Source organism: Maudiozyma barnettii (assembly GCF_903064755.1).
Source record: "Maudiozyma barnettii strain CLIB 1767 genome assembly, contig: KABA2_07, whole genome shotgun sequence".
Taxonomy (NCBI): domain Eukaryota; kingdom Fungi; phylum Ascomycota; class Saccharomycetes; order Saccharomycetales; family Saccharomycetaceae; genus Maudiozyma; species Maudiozyma barnettii.
The window spans coordinates 118,920-143,267 of record NW_024545244.1 but is presented as its reverse complement, the minus strand read 5'-3'; the positions used below and the strand labels follow the sequence as shown (position 1 = coordinate 143,267).

Genomic DNA, 24,348 nt, shown 5'->3' with positions numbered 1-24,348 from the left:
ATTAAAAAAAGGAGAAATATATTTCAATTATTACAAAAAATATAATAATCTTATTTAAAATTTGATGAATAATAAGTCAACTAAGCTATCTCTTTACAATCAAATCAATTCTTTAACTTAATATTTTGACACGATAGAGGCTTAAAATTCAGTAAAATTCACTGTATCCAGCTCTCGCTACCAACAAAACAACAAAACTGCTTTTCTATACTGGTTTTTTTGGTTTGGCTTCGTCTCCTAATCGCTTTCGGAACATTTACAACTCACGCAGGGCCTATACAAAGCGCGGTATTAAGAAGAAAAAAACGACAAATCATGAATAATTCAATAGTAATAGCAGTGCTAATAGTGGTTGTAACATCCATATACTTTCAGCAATTATTTCAAAGTTTGTCAATGGAGAGATCCATTCTAGCTTTGGATTACGTCGATGTTGCCTCGATGGGCCATAGTATGGTCAGAGAGGTTGAATGTTCCTGAATTGACATCCAGTGGCTCAAAAAAGAAAATTATGGAAAATATTAATGGTCGAAAAAGAAGGTCGTACCCGGATTCGAACCGGGGTTGGTCGGATCAAAACCGACAGTGATAACCACTACACTATACAACCATTTTCGAAAATTTCGTCAAATATTTATATACTTTCGGTATTTAAAAGTTCACATTTTAAGCGTGACGTTGTGTATAAATGAATTTGCTTGGAAAATATGTAACTCTAAAAGATTTCATATTATTCAAAATGAATATTCAGGTTTTAATTCATTATTTTAATTATTAGAAATTTGTTAAAATGTGGCGGCTGTAAACGTAAGTGTTGAAATGTAGCGGCAGCACTAAAAAGGCTAACATTAGCTTATTCTATCTGAAGGAGAAGTTAGCTAATATAAGTAGAATTTAGAGTGTGTTGCACTACCATATATATAATAACAGATGATATATACAGCAGAATGTAGTATTTGTTCCCCCTACATTGGGTTTATTGGAGCTACATTTGTCGAAAATATATTATAAGAATGATAATGACCAAGGTTATGCTCTGACAATAGGTTAATCCCTGAATGATTTGATAATATATTAATCCTGCAACAACTTATTAATAGATTACTTACGCCACTGTCGAGTGATTCTATAATCATGGCAATGATAAATTCAACACATATAAATGAAACAATATCTCATTTATGAAAATAATTGTTTCCATAATTTACCTTATATATTTTTATATAATATGTAAAAAAATCGGAGGACTATAAGTTGATTTTATAATATAAAAAAATTTGTTCAGTTAAATAGAAGATATCTAATATTCAATTTTCTCATCAACATTGTCCAACGTTACTATGCACAAAAGATGAGCAGTTTAACAACTGCAACTCTGTTTAACATTTTGTTCTTTAATAGGCTCATGCTATTCCTCCATAGATAATTAGGATTTAGAATAATTAATGTTGGTTCTTTTCTTTATAGCTCAGAAAGTATAAGTACTACAGTTTTATCCAATAAGAAAAGATGAATTAAAACTCTTTACTACGTTTTTGTTCTGTTTTATCAATATTGTTTAACACTTTTCAATAACAAGTTACGATACACTTAACTCCTTGGTAGTGGGTACAAGCATTTTCTTAATATCAAGATGGAAACAACTTCTAGTAAATAACTGATTATAAGAATGACAATGGCCGTACTAGGATCAAGTAGTCTTCCTGTTGTTGTTGCGTTTAAAATGATAAAACTTTCTCAAAATATATAAAATTTTTCTATTTGCTGTCAAACTAAAGACTTATGCTCCATCTACTAAACATAAACAAAAAAACAATAGTGACAAAAAACAACAACACAAAACTTTCAAGAATCTACTACTAAAAGACACACACACACAAATTAACTATAACAAGACGACCCCAAGTTATTCACAAGTTAGTCTTACAATGAGAGCCCCACCAAAATGTTGCTCATTATCATATTGTGTTCTTGATCAACCACCGCTGTGGAAACTCATCACGCCTTCTCAACTCCACAATTAATTGCCCACCTGAGACAGAACATGGTGGTATACCACCATTCTTTGCCAGATGTAGTATCACCGACCCTCTAGAAGGTTCTCGAAAGAATCTCTTATGCCTTCTCTGTCTCATTTATAGTAAGCCACCCACGACCAACCACCTGCCCTATGCATAGAAACTCATAGAACATAAAAATACGAAGAAATTTCACTTTGTCTCTATGGTCATCACCGCAAGGAGCTAAAGAGAAGGCGGGCAGAGAGAGCCTCAGTGGCGCGGTGTATTATCTCTCTCACCTGTAAACGCATTCAGACACACACAACCAGGTTCCGCTTTAGTAATATTAATAATAATAGTAGACAGAAAGCCCGGCAAAAGTAATATTTTAAGGGGTGGGGGCCCATGAGAAGAAGGAGACATATTTTACGTTAAGCAATAAGGGTGGTAAAACTAGATTAACTTTCTTGATATAAATAAGGACAACATTTATAAATCGATAGAATCATTTTCGCAAATATGTACTTCTTTAAAACAAGAGGTTTCATATCAATTAATATTTTTACATTTCCTTTAATTTTTAAGTAGTGTCATATTACGTCAGAACCAAATCGATCGAGAGAGATATAACTTTAACTTTCATCAATTTTGTTTATTTATCATTACTATTATTCTAATTACCTAACCTCATGAGTTTCTACCAGCCTTCTTTGTCATTATATGACGTTTTAAACGCCTTAGCTAGCCAGAACGGCGCTAGAAACGAACAACAACAACAACAGGAACCTCCTCGTGGTCCTCCACCTCCACCTAATCCATTAGGTAGACATGGTCACGGACATGGTCATCCACATCCACATCCGTTTGGTGCACATGGTCATGGTCCACACGGCCATCCTTCTCGCGGATACCCTCATCACCGTCATGGTCCTCCTTCATTTGGATTCCCAGGTACTGACCCATTCCAACCTTCTTTTGGTCTTCCAAACTATGGTTTCTCTAGAATGCCTCAACAAGGTTATTACTATAGTCCTCAATATGACTATCCAGATGAAGACATGAATGATGAAGATGAAGAAAATGAAGCTGAAGAACAGGATAACGTGAAGCAAGAAGAAGATCAACAGCAATATCCTTCTTACTACCATGATGAATCTGGGAAATATAATAGAGGTTTCGAACAAGAACAGCCATCATTGACTGACATCTTAAATGCATTGATGGGTGGTGCCAGTCAAGCTGAAACTGAGAAAGGATACAATGATGCAGATGAAGGTGAAAATGGAAAGAAATATGAAGAAGAAGACGATGAAGCTATTGCGGCTACTGCTGATACCGATTCAAAGGCAGAGGAAACAATATCTCAACCTGAGCCAGAAAGGAAATCTCCTCCACCTGCTACTAAGACTAGCACCTTAGAGAAACCAACTAGATCGTTTGCTCATTTGTCTGCACCAACACCAATACCTGATCCGCTACAAATCTCCAAGCCAGAGACAAGACTAGACTTACCTTTCTCTCCTGAAGTTAATGTTTACAACTTGGATAACGCCTACGTCGTGGTCCTAGCTCTACCAGGTGCTAACTCCAAATCTTTCAAGATTGATTACCATCCATCATCTCATGAATTGCTGGTCAAGGGTAAAGTAATCGATAGATTGGGAATAGATGAACAATACTTGAAGATTACTGAAATCAAATATGGTGCATTTGAAAGAACTGTGAAGTTCCCAGTGTTACCACGTATCCAAGATGAAGAAATTAAGGCCACTTATTCTAACGGCCTGTTACAAATTAAAGTTCCAAAATTAGCCAGCACCGAGAAGCCACAGCCAAAGAAGAGAATCACTATTGAGGATATTCCAGATGCAGAACTTGAATTTGAACAAAACCCAAACCCTATCACTGATATCTAATCTAAATAAATTTCCCCTCTTTAAACTTAATGACAATATTATTCAATATTATATATATAAATGTATTTATAGATGAGAACTCAAAAGTCACATAGCAAAAATCAATATAAAAAAATGATGATCTCTTTGTATTCCTTCAAACTATTAACTAATTACTGTTAAAATATTTAACGTCATTCCAAAATGTTAACTACGCGGTCGTTTTTCACGCAGCGCATAAAAGTGAAAAATTTAGTAAAAATAACATATCAATGAACGAAAATTTTTCATTTTCTCATCACATTACATATAGCATACATATATGTATATATTTTAATTAAAGGATTCAGTCTTATACATGACTATTACTAATTATCTTATTCTCTAATTGTGAAAATTTATCCCATTTAGTACTAAAAAACTCACGGAAACATGTCTAACGAAGGTAACTACAACCAGGACCAGAACCAGAACCAACAAGGTGGGTACCAACAGTACAACCAACAACAAGGTGGGTATCAACAACAATACCAACCTCAACAAGGTTACCAGCAGTACAGCCAACAACAATACCAACCTCAACAAGGTGGTTACCAACAATACAACCAACAGCAATATCAACCACAACAAGGTGGATACCAACAATATAACCAACAACAATATCAACCACAACAAGATGGATACCAACAATATAATCAACAAGGTGGCCAACAAAATTACAATCAAGGTGGGTACAAGAAGAACTACAGCCAAAACTACAACCAAGGTGGTTACCAACAACAATTCCAGCCTCAACAAAGTTACCAAGCTAATAATGGTCAACAATCTCAAGGTATGTCTCTAGATGACTACCAAAAGCAACAAACAAAGACTGCAGCACCAAAGGTCAAGAAGACATTGAAGCTAGTTTCTAGCTCTGGTATCAAGCTAGGTAATGCTCCAAAGAAGGAAGAACCAAAGAAGGAGGAACCTGTCAAGAGTACTGAGGAATCAAAGGCCGCCGCTGACGAAACTACCAAGACTGAGGAATCACTACCTGATGTTAAGACTCTGAAGATCTCCGATGAAACTCCAGCTCCAAAGAAGGATGAAGGTGTCGATGCTCTAATTAAAGAACAAGAAGACGAAGTCGATGCTGAAGTCGTAAATGATATGTTCGGTGGTAAGGACCACATGTCCATTATCTTTATGGGCCACGTCGATGCAGGTAAGTCCACTATGGGTGGTAACTTACTATACTTGACTGGTTCCGTTGATAAGAGAACTGTCGAAAAGTACGAAAGAGAAGCCAAGGACGCTGGTAGACAAGGTTGGTACTTATCCTGGGTTATGGATACAAACAAAGAAGAAAGAAACGATGGTAAGACTATCGAAGTCGGTAGAGCTTATTTCGAAACTGAAAAAAGACGTTATACCATTTTAGATGCTCCAGGTCACAAGATGTATGTCTCAGAAATGATTGGTGGTGCTTCTCAAGCCGATGTTGGTATCCTTGTCATTTCAGCCAGAAAGGGTGAATATGAAACCGGTTTCGAAAAGGGTGGTCAAACTCGTGAACATTCTCTATTGGCTAAGACTCAAGGTGTTAGCAAAATGATTGTTGTTGTTAACAAGATGGATGACCCAACTGTGGACTGGTCTGAAGAACGTTACAACCAATGTGTTAAGAACTTGTCGAACTACTTAAAGGCCATTGGTTACGGTAAGGATGATATCATTTTTATGCCTGTCTCTGGTTACACTGGTGCTGGTCTAAAGGAGCCAGTCGATCCAAAGGTATGCCCATGGTACAAGGGTCCAACTCTTTTAAACTATCTTGATGGCATGACTCACGTCGATCGTCACATCAATGCTCCATTCATGCTTCCAATTTCCTCTAAGATGAAGGATATGGGTACCGTTGTCGAAGGTAAAATCGAATCTGGTCACATAAAGAAGGGTCAATCTACGTTATTGATGCCAAACAAGATTGCAATTGAAATCCAAAATATTTACAACGAAACCGAAAAGGAAGTTGATATGGCTGTCTGTGGTGAACAAGTCAAACTTAGAGTTAAGGGTGTCGAAGAAGAAGATATTCAACCAGGTTTCGTAATGACCTCTCCAAAGAACCCTATCAAATCTGTCACTAGATTTGTTGCTCAATTAGCTATTGTTGAATTGAAATCTATCATGTCTGCAGGTTTCTCATGTGTGATGCATGTCCATACTGCTATCGAAGAAGTTCAAATCACAAGATTATTACATAAATTAGAGAAGGGTACCAACCGTAAATCCAAGAAGCCACCTGCTTTTGCCAAGAAGGGTATGAAGATCATTGCTGTCTTGGAAACAGAAGCTCCGGTTTGTGTTGAAACATATGACGATTACCCACAACTAGGTAGATTCACATTGAGAGATCAAGGTACTACTATCGCTATTGGTAAGATTGTTAAATTACTTGATTAAAAAGGAAAAAAATACAAGTAAACGTTTGTTCAAGTAAAATGAAACTTGAAACAAGATTATAAAAAATGGCATTATTTTATTTTCTGTATATTATTGTGTAAAGATCTATAATAAGGAAAAAAAAACTTATTTTTCTATCTGTTTATATACAACACCCACTCGTCAAGCATTTATTATTGAATTACTATATAGATTGTTCATTTAGTTTCGAGAAAACATTCAACAAGCTTTCTACTCCCTCTATGACATTTTCATCATATCCAGCTCCTTTAGTAACTTTAGAATGTGCAAAATCGATTAACGCCATTAAACTTAAAGGAGTCTTTGAGGGTAGTTCATCGCTATCCGAATCTTCATCATCCTCATAATCAATAAAATCATCACTTATAAGAGCATCTTCATCATTCTGAGAATCCCATCGCGATGGATCACCCTCGTAGATGAAGAGGAGACTACTCGATATCATGCGTACTTCAGAATTCAGAATTGTATTATAAAATAATTGCAATCTTTGAAAGAATAATTGCTTCAAAGTGGAGCACCTCTTTTCACTAAGTAAAGAGTTTGCAAAATATGTTCCAAATGCATCGATGACATCATCCGGAGTTCTAGTTCTACCAAACATTTTGTTTATGAATATATATTCTCCATCAGATTGGAAGGTGTGATGGTCCTTCTCAATACTTGAAGTCTTTTTATTTTCTTGAATTCTCATTCCACATATCCTGAAACCAAGGGAACCCGAAGTTGTGGTTTGACTTACTTCTGAAAGACGCTGTCTTTTTTCTTCGGTAGCATTATCATCATATAATATTTTACCTAGTTTTATATCAATAATATTTGGTTTCTTAAAACCAGCAGTTAAATTTTGAAGAACTAAAAATCTCTTTTCTGCAATATTTGATTCACCTCCATTTTCTCTATCCGGGGTCAAATTTATCAAACTTTCACCACTATCTACAATATGCACATCGTTTGTCAAATTTTTCGGTACGTTATGTCCTTCATCTAATACCCCTAAAAAGACTGGAATCCACGATTCTAAAGGAACATCTCCATCTTCTTCTTTGTCCTGGTTGGCGACTGACTGTTGTTGTACATCTTTATAAAATTGCAGCTCTTGCTCATTCAATGGTTTGAATATTAATAATCCGTCTTCATCTGTCAAAGTTCCATCGTGACCTGCGGCTTTATGCTCAAGTTCCTTATACCCTGACATCGCCTAAAAAAACACAAATAATCTAGTAAATTTAGTAGAACCTTCTTAATCGAACTAATGTTTACCAGAAATTAGTTCATATAAATGCGTATATTATCCACTTCGAACAAAAATATTGGCGCTGAATAGGCACTGTTCAGTGAGTTCAATAAGTAAACCTCTAAAAAAAAAATGTCAATATTTTTCACCTCATCGCATCTCAGCCTGTTGGTATTCCTAAAGAGGAAATTACAGTCATTTTCAACGAGCTTACAAAAGCCAGGTAATTACCCTCGGAAAACATAGTATGGCCCTCCAATCACAACCAAGGAATTACAATTATCTTCTCATTAACCCCAAACAGAGAAGCGATTTTGTTTCCCACAACGAAATACCAAGAAAACAGCGCACAGAAGCGGCCCACACCCGCCAGCTGAAAAAAAAACATTTTTTTTTCCTTTCCGGTCGGCGAAACGAGAGGAAGGGAAAGCGCAAACAATTGAGGACCTTACAGGGAAAGACAGGCTGGTCGGTGAGAGTAATCTCCTTCTAACTTTTGAGACTTTTGGTACAAATAGTAGTGAAATAAACAGGTTACCTCCAGGCTCAAGCCCACCTGTGTAATGGTTAGTTGAAGGCCATAGCCTGAGGGTAGAATGGAAGGGTCTTTCCTTTGTTTCGGGACAGTTTAGCTTAGATCTCTTTTCACTTTCTCTTGTGACGTAACTTATGACTCTTGTTAGGTAATACGAAGTTGCTAAACAATCAACCCAAAGTAAATACACGAACGCTACATAGTGCAGTATTTGTTTATATCCTTTTTTTGCTAAATGACTACTGACGCTGCTATTAAATTAAAAGCTGCTAAGAACTCTCTAGTGGCTTCACTATTTGAGTTATCTAAGGCCTCTAATCAAACTGCATCTTCTATTGTTGATTTCTATAACAACATCGGTGAAGATGAAGATGAAAAGTTAGAAGCTTTTACTACTCTTACTGAGGCTCTACAGAACCTAACATCTGCTACTAATTCTTTAAACGGAATCAGTTCTGAATTGGTTAATCCAGGTGAAGATGAGAAAGATGTCTCTGCTGCTACTCCTGTTAAGGCTCCTGCTAAGAAGAAAGTTGAACGTGACCCAAATGCTCCAAAGAAACCATTGACTGTTTTCTTTGCTTACTCTGCTTACGTTCGTCAAGAACTTCGTGATGCTAGACAAAGAGCTGGTCTTGCTCCTCTATCCTCTACTGAGATTACTCAAGAGATTTCCAAGAAATGGAAGGATTTGAGTGATGCTGAAAAGGATACTTGGAAGAAAGCTTACAATGTTGAATTGGAACATTACCAAAAGGCTAAACAAGAATACCTAGAAGCCAAGAAGAACGGTACTTTACCACCTGCCACCGCTGGTCCAAAACATGCCCCTGTCCCAATCCCATTTGGTTTAATACAACATGAAAATAAGAGACCACACGATGATGACAGTTCTGAAAAAAAGAAGAAGAAGAAGAAGAAGGATAAGAAGAAGGACAAGGCTGCTTAAAATGGAATAAAAAAAGAAAAATACGAAGAAAAAAATATATATGTATAGAGTTAAGAGTTCAACAACATTAACCTAAAGGCCCTTTGAATATTCTTATCTGTTTTTTTATCTTATTTTATTATATTTTTATGACTCCTATTACGCTGAACCATATTTTATCTATTATTATTATCATCGTTTTCTTTGATTGTCACCATTGTCAGTTGTATTTCTAATTTGCCAGACTAACGTTTTTTCTCTGACTCTCTCTATGTCTATTTTTGTTTAGAGTTTAAATGTTGTCATTTCTATTGTTGGGCAAACTTCGTATGTAACATTACTAATTATATATCTAGGTATATTCAATGACAATTTTGTTAAATTTTATTAAATAACTCCATATTACAGTATCTCTAAGCTATTTAAAATCACATTATTGATAATAATATTTTAGTAACGTCTTTTAATGCTTTCCAATATTTACGTTTATATATACAGGTTGTTTAATATTTATTTATTTAAGTTTGAATATAATTTATTCCTTTGTTGGAGAAGTCTTCAAAACGTTATTTAAAACATCAGTCGTTTCAACAGGCGCATCTTCTGGACGTTTCCATTCCTCTGGGAATACATAATCATTTCTTCTTTTACGAAGATTCTTAGATGCAACATGTCTTGTATCTAATGGAATGTCACTAAAATCATCTGTCGTATCCTTAGCTTCCTTCATTAGTCTTTGAAAGATATCATGCAAATAACGTGAATTTTGTGCGGCCTCAGGAAACTTATCACTCGACATCTTAAAAATATCCGTTTCATGATCATAACGTGTACGTGCTAACAAATGCAATTTATGTATTTGTTTGTCATTCAATGGTAGATCTTTAGTCTTTACTGACAGTACAACTTTGGCTCCGTTAGGATGTTCTTCACCAACATACGAAGTATAACGATAAGTGATCGGGTGAGTCTTTATTGATGGGTTTGTGTATTTCTGACGATATTGAGTCAAGAGTGGTAAATCATATATTGCTAATCTATTATAGTAACGTTGCTCACGATGCTCATCTACCACATCTTGGGCTGGTGATGGTAATTCATCAAATTGGAATGGTCTTAAACCTTCTCTTAAGAAATTCTTACTTACCATACTAGTACCCATTGCATTTGTTGTATCTTCATATATCTTTTTAATTTCATTCTTAGTCATACCACTAAAATCCGCAGTACTTAACAAAGCATCCAACTCCTCAGGACAACGCTTGTAATCTGTACCCAATTTCGTCTTTCTTTCCCAAAATAAGTTTATGATTTTTGTAGGTTCTAATCCTCTCCATTTACCTGGATTCATATATAACTCCGTTGATTGAGCAGATTGGACAGGCTTTGTTTCAATGTTTTTCTTCGTTTCAGTAGATTTAATATCCTTATTAATACTTGTCTCTGTGGTCGCAAATCTAATTGATGTCCTCGACAAATTTAACCTCATGACTGCCCGTAAGCCGATACTGTTAGTGCATTTTAATGATAACATATTTCCTTAAACCCAGTTTTGCAATCAGAATATCAAAAAGTTACAGTTTGTTAAACACTCTTCGGTAATGATACTGATACACCTAACAACCTGGTAGTCAAATATAAGTTCCTTGTATATCAAAATCTTACTAAATTTATAAAACTAATTTATTTTATGGCTAGTAAAATACCATTTAGTTTCCCTTATTATTTGAACCAATTCAGCTTCATTCCTTCAATTTCGACTTTTTCCAGCGATATCCACCAATTTGTAGTCGTACATCATGATATCACCGTACACGACATATATTCGCGAGAAATAATCAGAATCGACGAAAAAAACATGTCAATAAATCCCACTTCTTCAATAATAACAATAAGACCGCTTTGATGGAATAATTAGATAATGATTTATTTAATTACAAGAGAACAAAAAAGTGTTTAACAAGATTATTTCAGTAGTTATTGATATATAACGAGATTAACTATATCTACTTGAACTATATCTACTTGAACTATAGCAGAATAGAAATTGTAGTCACTTAGCGGATAACTTACGAATACACTTTGTTTTTACTGTTTTTACTGCTCTGCCCTTTTTAAATTTTTATTTAAGGTACCGCCATGCCTAGACCTCAAAGACGTGGGAAGAATCCCAGAGACAGCAAGGAAAATATTGTCAATATTGACATTCCTTCCACTGTGATGCATTCTATATTAGAGAAGCTCGATTTAACTTTTGAACGTGATATCGGTATGCTTAATGGTAAAAATACACATTCTATTCCTAGTCGTGATACTTTGGTTAAAGTCCAGGAACAATTGAATATACTAAAAGATCTTTTTGATTCAATTTCTAAAGATGACCAGGAATATATTGATAAATTACGTGCTATAAGAGAAGAACGTATAAAGATAGAACAACAATCAAGGTTAGAGAAAGAACAGATGGAACAAGCAAAGATTAATTCAACCGTGGCAAGCCCTTCATCAACTGCACAAAATCCGGAAATTGTAGAAGAAGAACAAACAGCAGTTCTATCGAATGATGGAAAGAGTAACCTAGACAATGAATCTAGTGGTAAGACGATAGACGATGATGGTATAGTGGAAAACATGGATAATAAAGCTACAGAGGATGAACTGACAAAGAAACGACCTCTAGAGAACAACGAAGAAAAAGAGGAAAAAGAAAAAGAAATCCAAGATAAATATTCTAAAGAAGAGGAACAAAAAGGAGAAGACGATGATGAAGATAAAAATGAAGAAAACCCCATTGAGCTAAATGGCGAGAAAGAAACTACTAGCAATGACAATAGTAATACAAATGAAGGTGGAAGCGAGGAGCCTGTCATTAAAAAACAGAAGACAGAGAGTGTTGATATTGATCAAATGGAGAACAATCCAAATGTAAAGAATCCTAAGTCAGAATTTGTCATTTCACAAACTCTACCTCAAGCCGCTAGGAATTTAGGTTTATTCAGTGAAGAAGGTCTGGAGAGTACAGGCGAGAATTACCTGAAAAAGAAATATAGTGTCGCAAGTTACCCAACTACAGATCTGAAAGAGTTACTGCCGGGTGACCTACCAGACATGGACCTATCTTGTGCTAAACCTGCTAATCAAATACAATACAGTACATTCTTATCATATGTTGATAATTTTTACAAGGATCTAACCGATGATGATATTAAATTTTTAAAGTCAAAAGACATATTGCCTGCAAATTTGGAAGTCGATAAATCATATGATCCAGAAGTAACTCCATTTGTTATACCAAAATTGGGTCCATTGTATACAAGAACATGGTTTAGAACTGATGCAAACAAAAACTTGGGAAACACCTCCCCTCCACACATAAGTGATAAATCTAGCGTGGTAGCAAAGAAAAGTGCATCTGATATCAAAGATACATCATTAGAATCCGAAGATATATCCTGTGGTCCATTATTGTCAAGATTAATGTCTGCAATCTTTAGGGATGAAGGCAATGATCTTGCCAGACAAATAACAACCGACCAAGCAAATAATACCACAAGTTCGACATCTATCCCTGATATAAAGACGGAGAATGCTAGTGATACTACAGGTAACCTCGGTATAGAAAGCTTAGAACAGACTCCAACGCAATCGACGATGGATACTCCAATGAGCGATGTTGAAGAAATTACCAAATTCAGTATCGGTGGTACAACAAGCACCTTGAAAATGGATCAAGGATGGAAAATCAACAGTGTCAACTTGGATTATCCAACGCTAGAAGAAAGATTAAAACGTGAATTGAAATATGTCGGAATATATATGAATATGCCAAAAGATGAAAATAATCCAAATGGTTCAGATCCAGATTGGTTGACTGGTAGAGAAGATGATGAAATTAGTGCGGAATTACGTGAATTACAGAGCTCATTAAAACAGGCAACTGCCAATAATCAGAAGAGGAAGGAAACTCTAATTCCGTTAGTTGACAGACAACTAGCCTGGTTGGAATACTCTTCTATTCTAGACGATTTAGACAAGCAAGTAGATCAAGCTTATATCAAAAGAATTAGAGTTCCAAAGAAAAGAAAGAAGCATCACAATAGTGGCTCCGTTAATGTAGGTACTGCTTCTCAAATTGCACAACAGAAGGCATCTAACTCAAGTTTGAAGTCATTACTAGATAAACGACAAAGGTGGATTACCAAAATTGGTCCTTTGTTTGGTCCTGCAGAGCTCATGAAACGTATACCGAAGAAGAGTGTATTCAGTAATCTGGAACAAGAGGAAGAGGATGACGAAGCTGACGTATTTGATCAAACCCACGATGGCAAAGATGAAGGGATAGAGACATAATCATGATGGTGTTATCATCTCTGTCAATGATATCGCTATAAAGCGATTATATTCTTTATAATTATATCTCATAAATTGGCATTATACTACAATGAATAAGACTATAGTATTTAGAAGTACAAGAAATATTATGAGTCTTCACATTTGAGGTGAGGGTACTCTAGGTTTTCTTAGCGCTACAAACTTATTAGCTGAGAAGGTAGATGTATCTGAAAATTGCAATTTATCAGCAACAAATCGTTAAAATTATTGTCATATTAAGTGAATAATCATATCCATATCCTAACCCAAAACGGCACCAATTATATATTTAAATAATCAGGACAAAATTAATGACACCAATTGCTGACACCAATCAATTTTTATAATTCATCTGGTACTTCAACCTGAGTTATAAGTTAGAAATGAATGTTTAATGCACCCCGACGCACCAAGATATTTACTATTCTTATTAAATAAACTTTTATATATGTAGTTAGCAATGTCAAAATTCTTACTATTTCTAGTAAAATATTTTAATTATAATCTATCAAGTAATTATTACAAACTGCCCTATTTAGCAATACTAGGTATGTATACAAAAATATATTTATTTGAGAATCCTAAACCATTTTGTGAATAAAATAAACAGGATAATAATATCACTTTCATTTTGTTTTACAAATATAGAAGACATCACTGTCGATCTCCATTGTAGGAGATTTAGATAATCTCCAACCTATTAATCATTAAATTTTCTGTTGGGGTTTCGGAAAATCGACAATTATCTCAACTATAGAACATTACCTTTCAAAAAAATTATCCTTTTTTTTACTTATATCAGGTTACATTTCATTAATCATAAATATGCATATCATAAAACCATTATAATTGATTATACTAACCGAGAAACATATTCCTTTTTACATTTCTCAAACTTTTCGACTGCGGGGACCCAATTCTCATCAAGGGTTTAAGATCCGTAAGCTAATAATAGTCTAGATTCCACATCATCATCTTTATTCTTTTTATTTTTAATTCCACTAATACGACGAACAGTTGGAGTATCTGCTTTTATAAAATCAACTGGACCAACCACAAATGATTCTAGATAATGATTCTTCATATTTATATAATCATGTGCACGATGTGTCCCAGTAGAATTCTTTCTACTCTTGATTGAACCCTTTCTCCCATTATAAGAAATTGGTTTATTATTAGTTTCATAAGGTGGACAGTTGGCTGCTTTGAAACAAACATAACCAACCCATTCGTTATCTTCTAAGAATGGCCTAATACAACGTAAGGAGTTTCTAATTTGTCTTCTTCTCGAGACATCGTTAATTGAAGGATGCCATTTGACTTCATCGTTGCTAACACCGTAGGATAATGAACTCATTAATGAAGACGCTCTCTGTGTATAATTTGGATAATATTCTTGCTCCTCAGCATCTGAATCATGGAAGATACCTTCATCGGAGTAAACAGAATCCATACGAGTATAAGGTTGATTGGAAACAACCGGTTGAGATATTTCATCTTCGTCATCTTCGTCATCTTCGTCATCATCATCATCTTCATCGGCATCTGATTCTTGATGTTCCCTTAGAACTTCATGAAGTTCGTCTAATTCATGTTGTAAGATGATACTATTTCTTTGAACTAATTTATTTCTATAATCATACGTGTGAGAAGTATATTTTGGAGACCTTGATGTGTCCTTTGGACAAATATTACTATAATCATTTGATTGACTTGGAATCTTAATATGAGCTGCATGATATAAGGGAGAAGAGACAGATCTTAGTCTTGAATTATGTGTTCTAGAGAATTGCATGCCACCTGGAAGTGAAACATCTTCAGCGTTCTCATCTTCATCTTCAATCAGAGAATTCAAACTTGTTGCGGTGGAATAATTCTTAAAACTACTGGATCTCATCACTGGAGAACTTGGAGCAGAACTAGTTGGAGATACAGAGGTTGAAATAAAGCAAAGAGCATTGGCTTGTGTAGAAGTAGGAGATGATGGAATACTAATGGGGTTTGTTGTTGTTGTTGTTGTTGTTATTTGTTGCGGTAACTGACTAATGATTGACTTTTTAGGAGTGTAACCAATTTTAAAGAGACCCTTAAGTTTTGATTTCAAATTAGTACTGGATGAAGAAGTAGATGAGGAAGGTGATGTGGAAAAATTACTGTTTTGGCTAATGAACTTATAAGGAGAATCTTGTAAATTAACACTAGAACCTCTTCTGCTTGGAGCACGATTTGTTGATCTCATTGAGGACTCTAAACTTAATGTGCTAAATGATTGATCTAAAGTTTGAGATGTAGAGGAAACATTTGAATTTTTTCTACTGTTAGGAACCGAACTTCTTCTTGATGAACTTTCAGACAATCCATTAAAGGCGGAATCTGGAAGATGAGAAGTCATAATATCTCTTGTTCTTCTCGTTGTTGTTATTGTTGTTGTGCATGAAGGGTGCTTGTTGTTGTTGTTGTTGTTGTTGTTGTTGTTGTTGTTGTTGTTATTACTATTGCTTACAAACCCATGACGACGATTATGACTATGTATTCTACGTCTTCTTCTGCGTCTTCTTGGTACTATTCTATAATCTGGCATATCACGAAGTTCTAAATCCAAAGAGACAGAGATACCCATGCTTAAGTAAGTTGTCCAGTTAATCATATCATCTACATGAGCAAAATTGATTAAGAATTGTTCTGATTCACAACGTATTCTTAACACGAAAGTTTTCTTATTGTAATCAATGGGTATACCGAATTTTGCAAATTGTAAAGAGAAAGATTTATATAATCTTTCCTGAGTGATAAATTTTTTCTTATAACGTTGAATATTATAACAGATATGTTCTTGATCGTATTTAGTAAAATTGTAAGTTGTTTTGTGGTTAAAAGAAAAAAATTTGGAAGTATTCGAACTATCAAGATGATAAAGGCTATTACCATGATTATGATCATACCCACCTGAATAATTTTTAATTCTATGAGTTAGTGATGAATCGATAGAATAAAAATTCAGTTGTGTTGAATTAATTTCCATAATGAAATTTTTCCACGTTTTGGAAGTAGAAGGTTCATAAGGTGAAAGATATTCTGATTTAATAGAGACAATAGTAAATTTTTCAACTGTAGGTGCATAACTTGGTGGGGTATCATCCTTCTGACAAGCCATATTATTTTCGAAGATTGGGTACCTTATCGATTTATTTGGATTCATCTTGTTATAAGAAGGTGGTTTTCTTGGCATAGGATCGATATGATTTAAGAATTCATTTTTTTTAATATCCTCGGCTGATAAATTATATGATGGAGCAGTCCAATGTGAGTGTGATATTATCATACCTTTATCGACGTTAGATGTTAGATTAGTGTCCATTAATTCGCATGTTTTCGATTTAATCGTTGTATCTTCTTCACTTAGGATCGTATTTGTAGATCCACATCTTTCATCTGTGTTTAAACTTATAGCATCACTAAATATTGTGGTAGTATCATCAGATGATGATATCGAAGAATTGTTATTATTCGCATTATTATTATTATTATTAGTATTATTATTCATCACTGATGAGTCTGAGACAGGAGATTTCAGTCTCTGTATCTCTTGATTTAATAGAAAGGTAGTATTATATTCATGGTCGTTTACTTTTCCACTTTGCAATATCAGAGTACTTGTTTCCATTTTTTTAACCGATTAAAGGGGTGGAGGGGGGGAGTGTAGGTAAAACTGGAATAATATTAGTAGCAGTAAGTGATAAAATATTAATGTGGAAAATAATATAGATAGTGAACAGTTTTATTCTAATAAAATATTATCAGATATATATATAATAGCTAGATATAATCTCGAACTAATCTAATCAGCAGATCTTATCTTATTAATAATTAAGGCTTAAAAAAGAGAGATAGCAATAATACCGACTGGATTAAAAAAAAAAAATAGAAGCACGGCTGGTAAATCAAACAAATAATAAATTCTTATATAATAGATAAAATGTTGTTTGGTATACGTTGATGTTATATAGTAACAACTACTACTACTACAAGTTTATTTATATATATTAATATAGCAATATATATATATATATATTGCTATCTGTTTAAGGAAAAAAGAGGACTTATAAACCCCATCTCTAATATATATAATAACAAACAACAATTTTACAGCAATAATAACAACAACAATAACAATAACAGCATTAATATTAATATTAATATTAATACCTCCGTCTTCCGACCGAACCAATGCACTGTAATATCTTAAACTTCGCTTGTTCTTCTTCTAACTTCCTTCATAATTAACTCCTTATGGGGACCACCCCCACATTGTTTTGAATATCACTTTCAATCAGTGTAACAGCAAAAGCTGTTACACTGTGGACGTTTTCGCTTTAAAACATTTAATCTACGTTTAACCAAATAAGCTACATTTTACTATAAGAATGTCTGTGGTATTTGACATAAAGCTATTTGTTTACAGTCAAAATTTGTTTGATTTTAAAGTTATTCGGCTCCATCCGGGAATATCCACATAGTGTGAAAGGAAGACCTAATTTTCTGCCGTATGCAAGGGCTAGTAATAAAATGACTGAGAGAGCTCTGGTCATTGTTGTTATTCTTCTTTGTCTGTTTTCTTAACAGAATTTATTATCCGTGTCGCTCTCACTCTCACTCTCACTCCCAGCGCGGTGGGCGGGGAGGGGAGGGAGCACCAGATATAATAAATAGTAATAGCCAACGTCTGCCCACTTCTCTCTGTCAAAAATTGTGTGAGAGAACGACACGTCCGCCCGCTGTTGTTGTTCTGCTTCTCCCTCTCGGGTTTCTCGAGACGTTTGCCGAGAGTGATTTTAATCAGTTTTCCCTCAACGAACTGGAAAGCGCACAGCGCAAAGCGCAAATTGAATAAATTCATAAAATATTTAAAAATGGGTTCTCCTTCCGATCGTCTACGAAACTGCCCTACCCTCCTATCGCCCAAACAAAAAAGAAAAAGAAAAGACGTCATACACACACAGACAGGGAAAAAAGGGGGTGGGAAACAGCCGGAGGACCTAAGCTTAATGACTCTGTACGAAAGCGAAAATAGTCTTCGCCAGAAAAATTAGCTGAATAATTTTATCGTCTTTGCCCCCCTCCACCCCCACCAAGCCGTTTCAGTGAGAATCCCCACTTTTGCTTTTGCTTTTGCCTATTTGTTCATTTATTAAATTAATTTTGTTATTCTCTCTCCGGGAACAGAAATACCCGCACTAAGAACTGGGAGAATGATTACGCTGTTATATGGACGGAATTTTCCTTACCGGGAGATAAAATGTCGCTAAACAGAGAGCCTTTTATTTATTTCTGCTGTTATTCATTTCATTTACACCATACACAAAGCTGTTCTGCAAATAAAATGAGTGTTTACATATTGATAATACATACACACTACCGATATAGATTCAAACCGAAAAAGCGGGAAATACTAATAATAGAGAGAGATTCGTTGATAAGATAATACAATATTTTTTCTCTTTTTGGTGCTTGCCGGTTGAGATTTACTGTCAGCGGCTAATTGATCAACTGTTCTTTGGCTCTATTGGTACGTCCACGTTTTCCGAGAATTACTTCAGTCGATCTATCCTGTTTGTAGTCGCGGTGGTGGTGGTGGTGCGATGCGCCATTTTTTAATTGAAGATTATATACCCATATGGATCACCAAAATCGTCATCATCCCCGCCACTTGTTCTTACTGTTTTTTGGCATTAAAATATCGAATAATAGTAAGAACTTACGATACGCTTTTCTTCTTTCTTTTGATGATCTGCTCATTCTCTTTATCTTTCTTGTAACCGCTAGGAACATAAACGCACACACACACACACACACACACACACACACAACTTTTTTCCATATTTGATATGAATATATATATATATGTATTAAAATTATCTTATCTTAGTATTTACTATTTATTGTTTTAAATTAAATTTCAGGATTTAATATAAATCCGCAAAAATACATTAATGATGCGTACGTTTCTCTACCAACAGGTTTAATATACTTAGATGGTAACAAAAACCCATGATTTCCCGAATCTCTTAATTTCAATTGTAATGCCCACCGGGCTCTATTATGATACATATAATCCAATGCTGTACCACCTCCAATCCCCGGTGTCAAATCAGAGCCACTATCTTTACATGCTGCAATCACATCATAATTTTTCTTGGTGGTTAATCTAATGGCTTTTGCTAGTCCAAATGCTAATTCCAAAAGATTCTCTATATCACGGGGTAACGCATCACACGAATATCCATATGGATATAAAATTTCTTCAGAATACGAATGCAAATCTAAATATCCAAATATTTTATAATCTTTCTTGATTTCTCTTAAATATATATCCCAATATTGTGCTTCTTGCGCTTCAAATGGTACTTCTCCATTATAACTTTCACTACATGGGAATTCATGAGACTTGGCCCATTGGAATCCAAACGATCTATCAATATCAAGACCGGGACAACTCTCAATCGACGTTGCTTGTCTGTTTTTCCTCCATAGACGATCTGTGGTCCATGAATAATCATATCCATCAGGATTGAAAACAGGAACAAATATAAAATCTAAGGAGTCTAAATATTTGGTTGCTTTCTTATCCTTCCCATAATTTAATAACAACTCATACATTGTATAACATGCCGTACTTATACTAATCCATTCCCTTGCATGGAGCCCACCTGTAATGATGATTGTCTTCTTATCTGGATTATCAATATAATTATGCGCACTAATATGAACAACATTCAAGGAATGCCCTTGTGGCGTAGTACCAATTTCTTCTAATTTAACAAAATCTGGGAACGTCTCTTGTAATAATTTCAACCATATTTCAATGGTATTCAAATTTCTATATTCATTGAAAAAAATATCTCCTAAAATCTCCGAAATATGATCATCTGTACTAAAGCCTATTTGGTCATTATCATTAAGGCGTAAATTCCCCAATATATCATTGTTGTTCTCATTCTCATTCTCTGAGGGCATCGTCTGTTCAATCTTCTCATTTATATCTTCTACAAAAACTTCATAATCCAATATACCTTGCTGAAAATCAACTATTTTAACCATATCTTCTTTATGAAGTTGAATATCCACATATTTCGAATTTCTTAACCATATATCATATTGGGATTCCTTCACTATAGGAAGAATTATATCACGCAATAGTTCTGTAGTGTTATCAGAATAGATTCTATACACTTGTTCATCAGAATAATCTTTCTGTGATGAAATTTTATCTATTATATCAGCTTGACTGTTATCATTAGCATGACAAATCGATGGTAAAACCACCAAACAACTTAATATAATTGATTTAAGTTGTAAAGTCCACATCGCCCTCCTTAAACTGATTGTATTATTACAGGTAAAGTAATTATATTGGCTGCTGCCTCGTTTCTAATACCTCTATTTAATGAACTTTATCTAAAAAGTAGTATTAATTGAAGGAGGTCCCTTTTTTATCTTAATAACTTCATTTTCTTCATTACTTTTAAGCGGAGAGAAATTAGAAAAATCGTTAAAGAATTTTTGGTAGGCCCTAATTAGGGTTTCAAACAAATAATGCAGTACCTTATAGTCACATGGTCACTTGATACGGCCCACAAGAAGAAAGTCCACTAATAGTCTAATTTATGCTCCTAATTAGTTGTATTCAAGGCTAACAAATGGAACGAATATACATGTAAGAAATCGACAGAGGTAAGGACTTACCGTCCATTACTCTTTACCATCAAAGAATAAAAATATGTAACGACATATTATAACATATTATCATTCAAACATAACTACGCTAATTCTGGACGGTATCTGCTTGCCATAAAACCATTTTCTCTCTCTTTTAGTTGGAAAATAATATGTGACACTCTTACCAACTGATCACACTCACTACAGTCAACCTCGTCTCACTTTCCTCTAAATCTCTATTAGATATGTAAATATGATTAAATGATTATTAAAGATTTATACGCTTTAACGGCTTAAAAAACAAAAAAAATTAGTTTCTGAGGGGCGAAGGGGCTATGAATGAAGAGAAAGAGAGAAAGTGAGATTAAGCATTAATGTACTCTAATTTAGATGAGAGACACCAATATTAAGTGTCTAATATATTGAATCTATTATTTTAAATAGTATAAAAGAGATTTGATCAACTTTGTCAATTATATAAATATATACTTGAAGCCAATTTTTAAAAATTTACCAAATTTAAGTTGTGCTGTTCTCTAATTTTCTTAATTTTAAAAACTAATACACAAAAAGAGAAAAAAGTGAGATTACAAAAGAAAACTTACTATTAAAGTGAACAACGCATTAACATCAAAAAACCAATTAAAATACTTTGATAGATATCCAAATAAATATGGCAGACGAATTATCCCCAACGACAAGTAGAGTCGATCTAACAAAACAAAATACTGTTATAGATTCAAATGGTCAAACAATCGATTTAAAATCTTTATCACCTCAAGAATTAAAATTATATAATCTATATGGGAAATTGCCATCTAAGAAAGATCTTTTAAAACATAAAATGCAAGAAAGAAAATATTTCGATAGTGGTGATTATGCATTAAAGAAAGCCGGAGTAGCTAATCCAAGTGATGTATCAAATAATAATTTACCTGTTACTAATCCAAGTGGACTTAGAGAATCAATTATACGGAGAAGATTAAGTAATAGTGCAGGAAGTATAGATACATCATCATTTAATCCTGTAGAAAGACAAGGTAGTATATCAAGTGGTCCTCCACCAAGATCCCCAAATAAGTAAGCACAAGTTGAAAATAAAAATTAGAAATATTACTCATACACTTATATATACATAGATCAGTTTTCTATCTTTAAAGTACAAATAGTATTATTTTAAAATGTTTTCGTTGTTTTTGTTTTTATTATTATTGTACATATACAGGTAGGCAAATAAAATTTAAATAGTTAGTAGATAAATACAAATAATAAATATACAATGCACAATAAGTATATCTAATAATTTCTTAATAGATATCTACCAATCTTACCAAAAATAAGTAAACTAAAGAAATAAAAATCCATGATATAAAGTAATAACGAATAATTATCGTTTGTGATTGTATTGAATGAAATAATACAACTAACAAAACTAATAACAGAACCAACCGTTAACGTCGATAATGATCCATCAAAGTATAACCACATAATAATATTAAGTAAACCCCATGATGATGAAGCTTGTATTGATGATTTCCATCTTAAATGTTTAATACCTAAACTAATCCCTAAAATTGAATTTAAACATTTTAAAATGGATTGAAATTCATTACTACTATTCATTTTATAATTATATTTTGAAAAAAATATATTATCGCAAAGAGGTATAACAAACCCACATAGGATACCTAATATCCCAAATACAATACTTTTATCAATTAGTACTATGTTTTCGTTAATATACTTCGCAATAGAATGTAACGTGACAGATAACATCCCTCTCTTTAATGTCAAGTTATCATATAGTTCATTTGATAGCGCCGCAAATATATTACCAAAGATAAATAATATAATTGTAGCATAAGTAATTATAATAAGCTGTTCGTAAAAACTCTTTTCTTTCTTGGTAGTTACTGTTTCTATATTTGGAATATGTCTTAATGCTGAATAGTCAGTAGAACTAGTAGTAATATCTTTGTCATAGATAGAATATAAAGTTGGCTTAACCAGATTAGAAACACTGTCTTCTGTCTTTAAGCTTGCAGGCTTACTCATGGTTACTGGATTTAACGCGATGATCTTTGAGAGTGATATGATTTTTACTATCCTCGTAGTATTGGTTTAAACAAAAAAACAAAAAACTCAAACAGACTATTCAATAAAAATAAAATGGATTGTTATAATTAAACTACCAGAATACTATCGATAATATCAATTGATTCTAGTTCTTGTAAATAATTTTTTAATCTCGTCAAGAACATCGGAATATTCTGCGTTTTCCTATACCAAATATTTCTTTTATATATATATATATATAACAAGGCGAATTGTCGTATAGAAAATTGATCAGTAAAGATTTGCCACTATAATAATATAAGAGCCTATGGCTGTTCCACAAAACAAACCGAAGGCAAATCCACATATAAGTGAGATATCATATCTAAAGAAAAAACCAAACCCAGAAAGAGCTCATGATTTACTCCAAGATTTAACTAGGTCCGTGTCATATTTGATGCGTAAGTTCAAGTTAAAAGTCAAAACTGTAGCAGAATTTTATCCTAAGGACAAAAATTTACTTGGATTGAATGTAAATCGTGGTCAAAAGATTATGGTCCGATTGAGATCACCATATAATGATTATGAATTTTTAAGTTGGGAAGCAATAGTTGAGACTATGCTTCATGAACTAACGCATAATCGTTTCGGACCTCATGATGATAAATTTTACAAACAGATGGAAGATTTTCGTTCAGAGCATTGGATATCTCAAGTGCAAGGACTTCAAGACAATTTTTTAGGCACTGGGAGAAAATTAGGTGGTAGTGGTTCCAGGAGTAGGTCCAATATACAAAGTAAGAATTATGTTGGGAAAGGTGCGCGATTAGGTATAACCACGGCTGAATCAGGCAATGGAAGGCGACTGACTCCTCGAGAAATGGCAGCCCGAGCAGCATCAAAGAGAAATACAAATGAACAGTTAAAATTATGCCATGATGAGAATGTTAATATTCAAGAAATCCTGGATAATCATAGTCAAATGGAGAGCCAAATCGAAGTAATAGTAATAGATGATGATGACGATGTTGACAACGGTACACGATTCGCATATAATCAAAAAAGCACTTCAGGTTCTCCTCTTGACATTATAGACCTTACATAAAATATTAAAATAATGATTTTGATGAAATAATTACAAT

At 33.9% G+C, this 24,348-nt stretch overlaps 11 protein-coding genes and 1 non-coding gene across 12 annotated transcripts; 6 read left to right on the top strand and 6 right to left on the bottom strand.

Moving 5' to 3' along the window:
- Positions 1-538: 538 nt before the first annotated feature.
- On the bottom strand, positions 539-610 carry KABA2_07S01562. Its single transcript has one exon. It is a non-coding gene; the product is annotated as a tRNA-Gln (tRNA).
- Positions 611-2,689: 2,079 nt separating this feature from the next.
- Positions 2,690-3,916, top strand: HSP42 (heat shock protein HSP42; the record flags this gene model as incomplete). The annotated part of the gene is made up of 1 exon (XM_041551568.1): positions 2,690-3,916. One exon carries the CDS (start codon positions 2,690-2,692, stop codon positions 3,914-3,916), a length of 1,227 nt encoding a protein of 408 aa, XP_041407502.1.
- A 411-nt stretch (positions 3,917-4,327) lies between these two features.
- SUP35 (translation termination factor GTPase eRF3) lies at positions 4,328-6,343 on the top strand (the record flags this gene model as incomplete). The annotated part of the gene is made up of 1 exon (XM_041551567.1): positions 4,328-6,343. One exon carries the CDS (start codon positions 4,328-4,330, stop codon positions 6,341-6,343), a length of 2,016 nt encoding a protein of 671 aa, XP_041407501.1.
- A 184-nt stretch (positions 6,344-6,527) lies between these two features.
- Positions 6,528-7,562, bottom strand: ARG82 (inositol polyphosphate multikinase; the record flags this gene model as incomplete). Its single annotated transcript, XM_041551566.1, has 1 exon — positions 6,528-7,562. The coding sequence occupies one exon, from the start codon at positions 7,560-7,562 to the stop codon at positions 6,528-6,530; it is 1,035 nt and encodes a 344-aa protein (XP_041407500.1).
- An 809-nt stretch (positions 7,563-8,371) lies between these two features.
- Positions 8,372-9,085, top strand: HMO1 (Hmo1p; the record flags this gene model as incomplete). The annotated part of the gene is made up of 1 exon (XM_041551565.1): positions 8,372-9,085. The coding sequence occupies one exon, from the start codon at positions 8,372-8,374 to the stop codon at positions 9,083-9,085; it is 714 nt and encodes a 237-aa protein (XP_041407499.1).
- Positions 9,086-9,599: 514 nt separating this feature from the next.
- RSM24 (mitochondrial 37S ribosomal protein mS35) lies at positions 9,600-10,598 on the bottom strand (the record flags this gene model as incomplete). Its single annotated transcript, XM_041551564.1, has 1 exon — positions 9,600-10,598. The coding sequence occupies one exon, from the start codon at positions 10,596-10,598 to the stop codon at positions 9,600-9,602; it is 999 nt and encodes a 332-aa protein (XP_041407498.1).
- Positions 10,599-11,203: 605 nt separating this feature from the next.
- On the top strand, positions 11,204-13,414 carry NGG1 (histone acetyltransferase NGG1; the record flags this gene model as incomplete). The annotated part of the gene is made up of 1 exon (XM_041551563.1): positions 11,204-13,414. One exon carries the CDS (start codon positions 11,204-11,206, stop codon positions 13,412-13,414), a length of 2,211 nt encoding a protein of 736 aa, XP_041407497.1.
- A 952-nt stretch (positions 13,415-14,366) lies between these two features.
- Positions 14,367-17,099, bottom strand: KABA2_07S01408 (uncharacterized protein; the record flags this gene model as incomplete). Its single annotated transcript, XM_041551562.1, has 1 exon — positions 14,367-17,099. One exon carries the CDS (start codon positions 17,097-17,099, stop codon positions 14,367-14,369), a length of 2,733 nt encoding a protein of 910 aa, XP_041407496.1.
- A 2,285-nt stretch (positions 17,100-19,384) lies between these two features.
- Positions 19,385-20,800, bottom strand: ECM14 (putative metallocarboxypeptidase; the record flags this gene model as incomplete). The annotated part of the gene is made up of 1 exon (XM_041551561.1): positions 19,385-20,800. One exon carries the CDS (start codon positions 20,798-20,800, stop codon positions 19,385-19,387), a length of 1,416 nt encoding a protein of 471 aa, XP_041407495.1.
- A 1,024-nt stretch (positions 20,801-21,824) lies between these two features.
- Positions 21,825-22,235, top strand: IGO2 (phosphatase regulator; the record flags this gene model as incomplete). Its single annotated transcript, XM_041551560.1, has 1 exon — positions 21,825-22,235. The coding sequence occupies one exon, from the start codon at positions 21,825-21,827 to the stop codon at positions 22,233-22,235; it is 411 nt and encodes a 136-aa protein (XP_041407494.1).
- A 212-nt stretch (positions 22,236-22,447) lies between these two features.
- Positions 22,448-23,206, bottom strand: NSG1 (Nsg1p; the record flags this gene model as incomplete). Its single annotated transcript, XM_041551559.1, has 1 exon — positions 22,448-23,206. The coding sequence occupies one exon, from the start codon at positions 23,204-23,206 to the stop codon at positions 22,448-22,450; it is 759 nt and encodes a 252-aa protein (XP_041407493.1).
- Positions 23,207-23,534: 328 nt separating this feature from the next.
- On the top strand, positions 23,535-24,311 carry WSS1 (metalloendopeptidase WSS1; the record flags this gene model as incomplete). Its single annotated transcript, XM_041551558.1, has 1 exon — positions 23,535-24,311. One exon carries the CDS (start codon positions 23,535-23,537, stop codon positions 24,309-24,311), a length of 777 nt encoding a protein of 258 aa, XP_041407492.1.
- Between the last annotated feature and the right edge of the window lie 37 nt (positions 24,312-24,348).